Raw genomic sequence first — 12309 nt, 5'->3', positions numbered from 1 at the left:
TGATGATGGAGATGATGATGGTGGGGATGGTGGTGGTCGTGATGGTGGAGAGGAGAGTGTGATTGTGGTGAATGTGATAGTGGTGATGGTAGTTGTGGTGAGAGTGATAATGGTAGTCGTGGCGATGATAGTGATGGTGATGGTGATGGTAGTGATGGTGATGGTATTGGAGGTGATGGTGATGATGCTGATTATATAGAAATAGGTTACATTATGTATAGTCCCACAGATATAAAATGTAGTTATATGTGTATGACTATACATTACATATAGCTGTATTGTTCATGCTACATATATCATCCTAATACACTCTATATGTAGTTACACATATAAATATGGATACTTCAGCATGTATTATGTAACGACACAGACATGGCTGGTGAAACAGCTCAGTGATTAAAAGTGCTTGCTGTTAAGCTGAGTTCAGGGAACAAAACAAGCCTTTGTGTCCTTGGCGGAAGGAGATGACTGATGGCAACCTCCACACGCCACATAAACAGTAGTAAAGAAATTCAAAACACACATCATGTCACACTATGTCCATATTTACATCTGCATCTAAAAAACAGTGATAAAGAAATTCAAAGGACATAAACACATCACATCACAGTATCTTCATATTTACATTGGTATTCAGTATGTTTTAGTGCATTTGGAATGGACTGCATCCATCCCCTCTAGTTCCAGAACCTTCTACCCATTCCTCAGTCCCATTCCTGCAAGAGGGATTCTCCTGATCAGCCCCAGCACCTGTGGATCTGCTCACTGTCTCTGGGTTCTCCTGCTGTGGGCATTTTCCGCGTGGAGTCCACGATGTGTGGCCTTTGGTGTCTGGTTCTTACACTGAACCTGGTGTGGCCCAGCATAGGTTTCATTCCTTTTTCAGTTAACTTCATTTTCCTGATTTTTTAAACATTGCATCAAATGCTATTAATTTATATTAGGGCTTCCCTTTACTTAAACCGGGGTTTTTATTACACTTATTATGCATGTGTGTGAGTATATCTGTGTGTGTGCATGAGTGCGTGTGTGTATGTGCGTGTGTCCGTGTGTATAGGTCAAAGGACACCCAGCAGATCCAAGTCCTGAGGCTTAGCAGCAAGCTCCTTTGCCTCTGAGCCCTCTCGACAGCCTTTCCCTTAACCTTTGTATTATGAGGCTGACACCTCACTGGGTTTCTACTCTGGTGCTCAGAGATGAGTGTCTAGTGTGAGCTCAGGAAAATGTCCGTCAAAGCAAAGGGCCGAATTCCAGGGACCCCCAAAATCCTGAGCCGCAACCCAGCCCTACACCCCTTGGCATGACTGATTCATGTGTGTCCCTGCAGGTATGCGGGTCCCATGGAGAGAGCAGGAGCCGAGGGCATCCTCACCAACCGCTCTGACGGGACCTACCTCGTGCGGCAGAGGGTGAAAGATACAGCGGAATTCGCCATCAGCATTAAGTAACTTCTCCCTCCCTGACCACGCCCCTCGGACCTGGCCGCCTCCTCCTCCTCCTGCTCCTCCTCCTGACCACGCCCCTCTGACCTGGCCTCCTCCTCCTCCTCCGATCTGGGCTTCTCTTTCCATGATCACACCCCTCTGACCTGAGCTCCTCCCTCCTTGACCACGCCCTTCTGACCTGGGCTCTGCCCTCTCTGCTCATGCTCGTTCTTGGGCTTGCCAAGGATGTCTAGGCTTTTACTGTATAGTGTACACTGTTCCTCCCGCACGCGTGGTGAACTACTGCATTCCGCCAATCCCCTTCTTTCCCTTGCCTTGTCTGCTCTTTGTTCCCCCCCTTGCTTTTTTTTTTTTTTTTGCCTCTACTCTATTTGAGGCCAATGCTTTTCACTTTGACGTGAGTTAGAAGCTGTGGCATTTGTCTTCCTGTGTCTGCCTAATCCCACTTCATTATCACCCTCCACTTCCTCCATGTTGTAAACGACAGGATGCTGTCCTTTCCATGGCCGGATGACACTCCACTGCGCGTGTCTATCATAGTTTCTTGGTTGATTCCGTGTCCTGGGTGGTGTTGATAGTTCCGCAGTGAGCACAGGCTTGTTGGTATCCTGTGATACGCTAACCTCCTGTCCTTGGAATATAAAACCTTGTTGCCTCAGGACAGATCTCCTGGTCTCCATACTGTACTAACTTACTTCCCGCCATTGGATTGTGACTTTTACTTGCATTATTTATTGTCTGTGGACATGTATGTGGACATTTACCTACGTGTCCACACGTGGAGGCTGCAGGCTGATGTCAGGTGTTTTTAAGAAACCAAACATGTCATTTATCTATTCATTTGTTTATTTATCTATCTATTTGCGTGTGTGAGGGCACGTGTGCCACAGTACCCATGTGGTGGTTGACGACAATCTGCAGGGGTCTGGTCACAGGAATTGAACTCCCGATGTTAGGCTTGTGGAAACAGTCTTTATGCACTGATCCATCAGAAGCCCCCACCTTGAGGTTCCCCACTCAGACCGGGTTTCTCTGTGTAGCTCTGATTGTCCTGGAACTCACTCTGTAGACCAGGCTGGCCTCTAGAGATCCGCCTGCCTCTACCTCTTGAGTACTGGGATTAAAGTGTGCCACTATGGCCTGGCTCCACCTTGAGTTTTAAAGCATTGTTTTTTCACTGAGAATAGGCTATGTTGGCTGGCCAGTAAACTCTGGGGACCCGTCTGCCTCTGCCCCCCCCAGGACTGGGGTTATAAGTGTCACCCCACCTTGGTCTCTTAAATGGGTGCTGAGAATTGAACTTGGGTCTTCATGCTTGAGCAACAAGCCCTTTACTGACTGGGCCACCTCCCAACCCCCTACAGATAACATCTCCTCGATGTTGAGGGGTGGAGATTTTTTAGCTTATCTTTTATCACGCGTTTATGATCCCAGCAGGCTGTGCACAGGGTGGATCCTGTCCAGAATTTTGGCTGTGCATTTTCTTGGTAACAGATGTAATGACTGGGGTCAGATGGAACCTGAGTGTGGTTACAGTTACATCTGCACAAGAGTTTCAGGAAAGTTCCCCATGGCAGGAGCTGGGGAGACGGCTCGGGGCGAAAAATGCCCTCTGCACTAGCTTGCTGGCTTCGGTTTGATTTCTCAGCTCTGGCTGTGCCTGTGACTCCTCATGGGGAATGGAGAGGCAGGAGGATTGTAGGACCTTGCTGGCCAGCATCACCTAATCCCCCAGCTCCAGGTCACTGGAGCCTGGAAAGTGCCCGTGCTTGTGGAGGGATGCATGAAGCATGGGGACAGTGGCTGCCAGGACCCACTCCACCCGTGCACGTGACTCCAGGCACACCTGTGCACGTGACCACCTGGCATAGCCGATTTGGGTGCCAAGCTCAACACAGCCGCCGGGGAGCTCTGTCCCTGCTTCCGCCTTTATTTTTATCTTTTGGGGTTTTCCAATCTTTTTGTGAGAGCTCAGCCATTTATTTCCTGTGTGCGCATGTTCCATGGTGCACTGTGGATGCTGGAGGACAACTTGGGAGAGTCTGTGTTACATGGCAACAGGAGGGTCCCCGGGGTTGTAGTTGTCAGGCTTTGTGGCGAGTACCTTTACCTGAGGAGCCATCCCAGCGACTCCCTCAACAATTAAAAATAAAAAAGCATTTCCAGGGGTTTTAGCTTCCCGTGCTGGTAGAAATACCTACCTTTTCACTAGGTGCCTCTGCCTCTGTCTCCAGAGTGCTGGGATGAAGGCGTGTGCCACCCCCGTGCCCAGCTTCTCTTTCCACACAAGCAAAGCCCCCTTTCTGCCATCCTTCCCGTGCCGCCGGCTTTCCTGCTGTGTAGCAGTCTCTCCTCTCTATCCAAGGACGCCGTCTTCTTCGCAGGCTCTTCCTGGCTCCTCAACTCACCCCTGAGGTGGTGGATTTACTTGTCACACTGCCGGGACAAAAATCCTGACAAAGGCAGCTTCCTGGAGGGAGGGTTTGTCCAGCTCACGATTAGAGAGAACCTTGGGGAAGGCACCGTGGCGGGAGCATGAGGCAGCTGGTCACGTAGCACCCACACTCAGGGAGCAGAGAGAAAGTCTTAGGGTGTCTACTGCTGTGATAAACACCATGACCAAAAGCGACTCGGGGAGGACAGTTTATTTCAGCTCACGCTCCCCCCCACTCCATTCGCCGAGGGAAGGCAGAGCGGGAACCCAGAGGCAGGAGCTGACGCAGAGGCCGTGGAGGGCGCTGCTTACTGGCTTGCTCCCCATGGCTGACTCAGCTGCTCTCTTACAGACCCCAGGGATGGCACCACCCACGATGGGCTGGGTCCTCCCCCATGAATCACTAACTAAGGAAACGCCCCACAGGACAATCCGGTGGGGACATTTTCTCAACTGGGGTTCCTTCTTCCAAAATGACTCTAGTTTGTGCCAAGTTGATGTAAAACTAGCCAGCACAGAGATGAATGCTGGGTATCTGGCTCGATTTCTCCCTGTGAAGTTTAGAACTTCAGTCCCTGGGACGCTACCACCCACATTCAGGGTGGGGCTTGGCCTGTCAGCTAACCCCCTCACTGATATGCCCGGGGTGGGGTGGTTTTAGAGCTACCTCAGGGAGAAAAGAAAACCTCTATGTAAGATGAAGAATGGAATGCTTACAGTAGCAGGGGCCCTGGAGAGGGATGGGTTGGGCACTCTTCCGGTCTGAACAGCAGGGCTCCCCTTCCTGAGAAGGAGTCCAGCTTGATTCTTCCATCCTTGGGGCTTGTAGCCTTGGGGGGGGGGCGGCAAGGTAGAGATCCTCAGGCTCGGTACTCAGCCATCCGACTCTCCCTCTCCCCCACCCCAGGTATAACGTCGAGGTCAAACATATTAAAATCATGACGTCAGAGGGGCTCTACCGGATCACGGAGAAAAAGGCTTTCCGGGGCCTTCCGGTAAGGGCCACTTCCCCTCCCCACCCCCAGAAGCTGCTCAGATCCCGTGCACCCGTGTCTTAGGGACCTCATTTTATACTTAGACAAGCCCTTCCCAGGGGCCACTGACCATGAACTCATCCCCGTAAGGACCAACGGTGCGGAAAAGCCAGTTATGTGTTTGTTGATGTCAACCAGGCTGAGCTGGGGAGAAGCCTCCTGGATAAAGTACCCGAGGGCCTGAGTTCAATCCCCAGAACCCATATACAAGCCAGGTGTGGCCGTGCGTGCCTGTAACCCCAGCAGCCCTGGGGAGCTGGAGACAAGTGGAATGCCAGGCTTAGTGAGAGGCTCTGCCTCAAAAGACAAGGTGGAGTGTGATAGAAGGGGCCACCTGAGGTCAGCCTCTGGTTTCTCCACGCATGTGCACCCACACACTGACCGCTCGCTCCCTGCTGCAGTCCGCCCACCTTCTGCCTTTCCATTTCACAGGCTACCAGAACCCACGTGGTTACAGGTCTCCAAACTGGCTTCCCTGGACCCAAGCAACTGCCTGTCTCGTTGAGAATTTAGAAGTGTTTAGCTAGTGTTTGGCGTGCCGTTAATTCTTTTTGATCTTGCTCTAGGTATTTAAAACTGATTGGTGTATACGTAAGTCACGTGGGCCTTACCCATGCTCAGCAGACCTTTGGAGAAACTGAGGACACTGATCGAAATTCCTAACTTAAAAAGTTGCATTTTACTTTTTATTTGTTGAGTCAGGTCTGTCCTTTCCTTCCGCTGTTACATGGGTTCTGGGTACTGGGGACAGAACGTGTCCCACTCAACGTCTTTCCTGCCCCGCCCCTGATATTTTTAAAAATGACACTGGCATTTTTTTTTAACTTGAAGTTCTTGAACGAGGCACTGTTGAATTTGGCTCCAGTTGATTCTTTGTCATCAGCCATTTGTGGGAAAAACACCCATATATCCAACACATTGGGAAGCTGAAATAAAATCTAAAGTCTTTTACAGAGGCCAGATCTGAGCTACTAGTATTAGCTGCCGCTCACGACCATCTTGTCCCCACGGTGGGACCTGGGCAGAGAACTTAGTGTCTCTGTGCTTCTCTTTATAAAATGAGAGAGGGCTGGCAAGGTGGCTCAGTGGGTGGAGGTGATGATCGCCAAGCCTGAGGGCCCGAGTGACATCCCTGGGATCCACGTGGCGGAAGGTGACGATTGAGTCCTGCATGATGACCTTCCCATGTACTCTGCAGCATTCACCCCCAAATGATAATAAATAACAAATAAATAAATGTGAAATGGGAGAACCATGAACATCCTCAACACCCGGGGTTCCCTGGAGGCCTTGGTAACGTGTGGTGTGCACACTGGCCGGTGCTTGCATGATTATTAGTTATAAAGTCATGGGCACTTATGGGAGGCCTTGAATTTGGTGAGCCTCTTTGGTAAACGCGGCCGGAAGTACAATGAATTGGCTCAGCCTGTGGTCGTTTGTTGTTTACTTTGTTCATTGCTGTGACCAAGCACCTGGCAAATCGGCTTAAAGGGGGATGGGCAGGTTCTTCCAGCTCACAGCTGGGGGCTAGGGACCGTCACGGAGAGAGGCGTGGTGTCGGGAGCATGAGGCAGTGGTCACACTGCATCCATAGTCAGAGCAGAGCGAGATGGGCTTTGGTGCCCAACTTGCTTCCATCTTTTTATTGCGCCTGGGACAGCAGCCATGGATGGAGCCTCCCACATTCAGGTGGCTTGTCTCACCTCATCTAACCTAATGCAACCATGCCCAGAGGTTTGTCTCCTGGGTGAGTCTAGGTCCTTCAAGGTGACAGTCAATATTACCCATTGCAGGTCCCTTCTTCAGAGGATCCTCGCTGTTCCAGCAGAGGGAGGAGGTCCCCATCATAGGGAGCAGCCCCGAAGCTGTTTGGAGCGCAGACAAGGGCCTGAACTTTGCCTTGCTGTGGGCTGGCCAGCTGGGATAACAATTGTTTTGTGGTTATTTTTTTTCCAGGAACTGGTGGAGTTTTACCAGCAGAATTCTCTCAAAGATTGCTTCAAGTCGCTGGACACCACCTTGCAGTTTCCTTACAAGGAACCTGAGAGGAGAGCCATCAGCAAGCCGCCAGGTAGGTGGGCATCCCAGGCTGGAGGGCATCCCAGGTAGGCAGGCATCCCAGGCTGGAGGTCTGGAGGACTGCTTAGCACCTTCTCTGAGTAGAGGGAGAGCCTGTCTGCCTGCCCCCCCACTTTTTAAATGCTTATTTATGTGACATTGTATGATGTTGGAGATTTCTCCTTTTACCTGTTAAAGATGTGTGTGTGTGTGTGTGTGTGTGTGTGTGTGAGAGAGAGAGAGAGAGAGAGAGAGAGAGAGAGAGAGAGAGAGAGGTGCTGCCTTAGTTAGGGTTTCTATTGCTGTGAAGAGACACCATGACCACAGCAACTCTTTTTTTAAAAGATATGCTTTATTTTTTAAAATTTATTTATTATGTATACAGAGTTCTACACGTATGTCTGTTGGCCAGAAGAGGGCACCAGGTCTCATTACAGATGGTTGTGAGCCACCATGTGGTTGCTGGGAATTGAACTCAGGACCTCTGGAAGAGCAGTCAGTGCTCTTAACCTCTGAGACATCTCTCCAGCCCCACAGCAACTCTTATAAGGAAAACACTTAACTGGGGTGGCTCACTTACAGTTCAGAGGTTCAGTCCATTATCATGACATCAGGGAGCATGGCGGTGTGCAGGCAGACGTGGTGCTGGCTGCATCTTGATCAGAAGGCAACAGGAAGTAGATTGAGGTACTGGGCATGGCTTGGGCATGTATGAGACCTCAAAGCCTGCCCCGCACAGTGGCATACTTCCTTCGACAAGGCCACACCCACTCCAACAAAGCCACACCTCCTAATAGTGCCACTCTTTATGAGTTTATGGGGACCAATTCTGTCTAGACTACTACGAGAGCAGTTTCTGCAGTGTAGATGGCACTTTATCCCTTGGAGCTGGAGTTGCAGGTGGTTGTGAGCTGTTCAGTCGTGGGTGCTGGGAACTGAACTCAGGTCCTCTGGAAGAGCAGCAGTGTTCTTAATCACTGAGCAATCTCTCCAGCCCCTGTTTTAATTTTTTGATCATGTATGTGCACATGTGTCTGTGCATGGCTCTGTGCACTTGAGTACAATGTCCACAGAATTCAGAAGACAGTGTTAGATTTCCAGGAACTGGAGTTACAGGTGGTTTGGAGCCTTCATGTGGATGCTGGGAATTGAACCCCTGAACCACCTCTGCAGCCACCGTTAATGACTTTTTAAAAATATAGTCAACTCTCTCTGTGTACCTGGGGTTAAATATGAAGATTAAGGACTCACAGATGTACAGAAATTGACTGTACATAAAGCACTGCTAAGGTTATTGAAAATTTGGTCTTACAGGTGTGATGGTGCATGCTTATAGTCCTAGCACTCAGGAGGCTGAGGCAGGAGGATGACAAGTCTGGGCTCAGCGTGGGCTACATAGTGAACTGGAAGAAACCTTATTTAAAATATTTAGATTTCCTAAAGTCTGGCTTTGGAAGACAGTGTTGGGGGTAGACCTCCTTTGGTGTGGAGGTCACCGGTGCTGTGGATCCTCTAGACTCATGTCTATTGCTGTGCTAAACTGTCATGACAAAAAGCAACATAGGGAGAAAGGGTTTATTGGTTCACAGCTCCAGGTTATTGTCCGTTCCTGTGGGAGAGACACAAAGGCAGGAGCCTGAGGTAGCTGGTCACATCCCGTCGGCGGTTGGGGGCAGAGAGAGATGAATGGGTGTCTGCTCACCTGTGCTCCGAGCACTTTGTCCACTCTCGTTCAGCCCAAGGCCCTCCCCCCGACCCAGGGAATGGTGCTGCTCACGGTGGGCTGGGCCCTCCACATCAATTCACTTCAATAACCCCCCCCCCCCAATGTCCACAGGCCTGCACAGTGCAGACAATCCCTCTCTGAGATGCTCTTCTCAGAGCATCTATTCTAGGTTGGATCTAGTTGACAGTTGCAGCTAGCCATGACGGAAGCCCTTCAGCTCAGTGTTAGCCATCCAGAGAGCATGTCTCCTGTCTACACTGTCCACCACATGATGGCTGGTATTTATCTCAGGTGCTGAGTCGTCTCACTTTCTCTCCTCAGCTGGAAGCACCAAGTATTTCGGCACTGCCAAAGCCCGCTACGACTTCTGTGCCCGGGACCGATCGGAACTGTCCCTTAAGGAGGGTGACATCATCAAGATCCTCAACAAGAAGGGACAGCAAGGCTGGTGGCGTGGGGAGATCTATGGCCGGGTGAGGCAGGAGGGATGGCCAGCTGGGTGGGGTGTGAGGTGGGTGGCTTGGCTGTGGTAGGATGTAGTCTGGCTCCCGTGAAGGTCACATCTTGTCAGAGGGGCAAAAGGACGCTAAAGTTTAACACATTTTCCCCACTTATATCTATTTGTGGAGAACCTACTATGACCTGGAGATTCTTCTGGGTGTAAAGGAAGCATTGTCCAATTGCTATCTTTGTGAAACAATGTTTAGTGAGATCATGTGGACTAAAAAGGTTAAATGGATGAAATGACTGCCAGTGGGGCCAGGGAGGGTCTCAGTGGTAAAGTGCTTGCATTACAGACTTGAAGACTGAGTTCAGTCCCCCAAAACCCACCATCCATTAGTTCATCCATTCCTTAGAACCGTCCTATCCATCCATCTACCTACTTGTCAGCATACTCATCTATCCATCCATGCCTACATCCATCTGCCCACCCATCAACTCACCCATTCACCCATGTGAACACCCATCCATTGACCCGCCCATCCATCCATCTGCCCACCCATCAATTCACCCATTCACCCATGTGAACACCCATCCATTGGCCCGCCCATCCATCCATCTGCCTGCTCATCAACTCACCCATTCACCCATGTGAACACCCATCCATTGGCCTGCCCATCCATCCATCTGCCCACCCATCAACTCACCCATTCACCCATGTGAACACCCATCCATTGACCCGCCCTCCCTTCCACCTCCCACCCACTCATCATTCACATAAAAAGAAAATCAAGGGTGGTGGGATCCACATGTAATCTCAGTGCTGAGAAAGCAAAAAAAGCATATCAGCAAGTGTCTTCGTCAGGGTCACTGTTGCTGTGGTGAAACACCATGGCCAAAAGCAAGTTGGGGAGGAAAGGTTTTACTTCACTCACAGCTCCGTATATGAGTTATCATCAAAAGCAGCCAGGGCAGAATCATGGGGACAGGAACTGATGATGCAGAGGCCATGGAGGGCACTGCTCACTGGCTTGCTCCCCATGGCTGGCTCAGCTGCTCTCTTATAGAGCCCAGGACCAGCAGCCCAGGAGTGGTACCATCCACAGTGGGTGGACCGGGCCCTCCCCATCAGTCACTAACTGAGAAAATGCCTTCCAGTCACATCTTATAGGGGCAGTTTTCAGTCGAGGCTCCCTCCTTTCAGACAGCTCATGCTGTGTCAAGCTGACAAAGAACTAGCCAGGACATAAGGTTAGGGAAAATGTGGAAATCCCCCAGTGTGTTCGAAGGCCCTGGGGGGAGAAGGTGATTGACAAGTATGAAAGATGCAAAGGAGGGGTCTGTCTTGATCACTACTGTGTAGCTGCTCAGTAACTGTTGAATGCATGGAGAGGCAGACATAGGTTGGACCACAGTGCCCTTTGCTCGCTCTGGTTCTAGCTGGAAGGAGAAAGATGTTCCTGTAGATGCTTCAGGTGAGCTGCCTTTGGCTGAGTTACTACTCTGTACTGTATAGATGGAGACTCTTCTCCATGTCATCCTCTGATGAATTTGAGCATCTAGCATTCCTCCCTGCTTGAAAGGTTTCTCAATATTTGTTGAGTGAAGATAAGGGCACTGGTTAAGCTTCTGTTCTACTGGGCTCCCATGATTTAGAGAAATGCTTAGACTTGATAAACTCATTTGTTGTCACATTTCGTGAGTTATGGTGGATAGCTAGGGGTTGAAAGAGTCATTTAGAGTGTTTAAGAAGGTCTGGGGGCAGACAGGGTTCATCCAAGTATCCATTTGCAAGTCACCCATCTCCGTGCAACCATCCTTTTGTTTATGTGTCTGTCTCTCCACCCACTCATCCTTCCATCATGTAGTCATCAGGCTGTCCATCCATCTGTCCGTCCATCCATCAATTATCTATCCATTTGTCCATCTATCATTTTACTATTTTGTCATCATCCATCCATCTACCCATCCACCAGTCCATCCATCCATCCATCCATTGCCCATCCATCCATCCATCCATAATCTGTTCATCTGTCTGTCTGCCTATCCATCTATCCATCATTCACTCACCCACCCAACTATCCATCTGTCTACTCAACATTCCAAGAAATATTAATGAAGTGCTTACTGAACTCGGGGGCCTGTTCTAGGCTCTTGGGAGTCTGGTGAGTAGGAGACAACACCTCCCCCCCCCCCCGTTAACCTCATGTTGTGATGGGGGAGGGGAGTTGGTTTAGCAGTTAATCCTGTCAATAAGCAGAGTACATAACCATCCACGATTACGTCATGATGATGAGTTCTGTGAAGGACAATACTGTGTAGATGTGTATGGCGTGGGGCTTACAATGTTAAGCAGCGGGACGGGAAGGTTTTTCTGACAAGGTGACACATGACAGAGACTTGGAAAGCGGAGGAGCAGCAGCAGGTGTGAAGGCCCCCAGGCAGCAGGGGTCCAGCCGGCTGTGATGAGGAGTGACAGGGACAGAGGTTTTTCTCATGGGGTCCTCTTCTCTCTCCAGATTGGCTGGTTCCCTTCCAACTATGTGGAGGAAGACTATTCCGAATACTGCTGAGCCTGGTGCCCTGCAGGACAGAGAGAGAGGCAGATGTGAGCTGAACCCAGGACGCCAGCGGGGTTGAGGGGCCACGAGCAGTCCTCGATGGCGGAGTATCAGGATGGACAGCGTCGGCCCGTGGCCAGCTGGCAGGGTTGCCGGGATGAAACCCGATAGTTAATTTATAACACATTGGTTGTCTCGAGTCCCCCAAGAAGGATGGGGCTGGAGGCAACTGCTTCTAATAAAAGGCCGAGATTAGGAGTTGGTGTGCCCAGACTGTCTTTAATGGGAGCCACAGGGAGGGTGCACGCCGCCCCGCTGCCACAAGATCACCTTTCTCTGACTATTCTGCGATTCCTACCTAGCAGGAGGGAGTGCTGTGCTTACAGAGTCAGGGTTACAGAGATCAAGTCCACACCTCTCCCTCCCTTTTCTGTTCTCTGTGCTGAAGATGGTCCTCACAGGCTCCAGCATGATAGGTAGATACATTTCTGCTGAGCCCCTCACTGGGGGGAGTCGAGGTGGGGCTCCACCCCGACCACGCCCCCAGCCCTTCACTGGAGGATTCTAGGTAGGGCTCCACCCATGAGCACAACCCCCCAGGCCCTCACTA

General features: G+C 50.5%; 1 protein-coding gene across 1 annotated transcript in view; it reads left to right on the top strand.

The window, feature by feature from the left end:
- Vav1 (vav guanine nucleotide exchange factor 1) overlaps positions 1-11957 on the top strand; it is a 43802-nt gene extending 31845 nt beyond the window's left edge. The window contains exons 23-27 of the mRNA XM_005081335.4: positions 1328-1444; positions 4787-4874; positions 6870-6984; positions 9019-9170; positions 11658-11957. Of these exons, the coding sequence (XP_005081392.1) occupies positions 1328-1444; positions 4787-4874; positions 6870-6984; positions 9019-9170; positions 11658-11711 (526 nt within the window). The 3' untranslated portion in view covers positions 11712-11957. The remainder of the gene's footprint in view (positions 1-1327; positions 1445-4786; positions 4875-6869; positions 6985-9018; positions 9171-11657) is intronic.
- The last annotated feature ends 352 nt before the right edge of the window (positions 11958-12309 follow it).

This window comes from Mesocricetus auratus, unplaced genomic scaffold (assembly GCF_017639785.1).
Source record: "Mesocricetus auratus isolate SY011 unplaced genomic scaffold, BCM_Maur_2.0 Super-Scaffold_100676, whole genome shotgun sequence".
NCBI classification, from domain to species: Eukaryota; Metazoa; Chordata; class Mammalia; order Rodentia; family Cricetidae; genus Mesocricetus; species Mesocricetus auratus.
The sequence above is the reverse complement of the archived record's forward strand: the minus strand, read 5'-3'. Positions and strand labels throughout refer to the sequence as shown.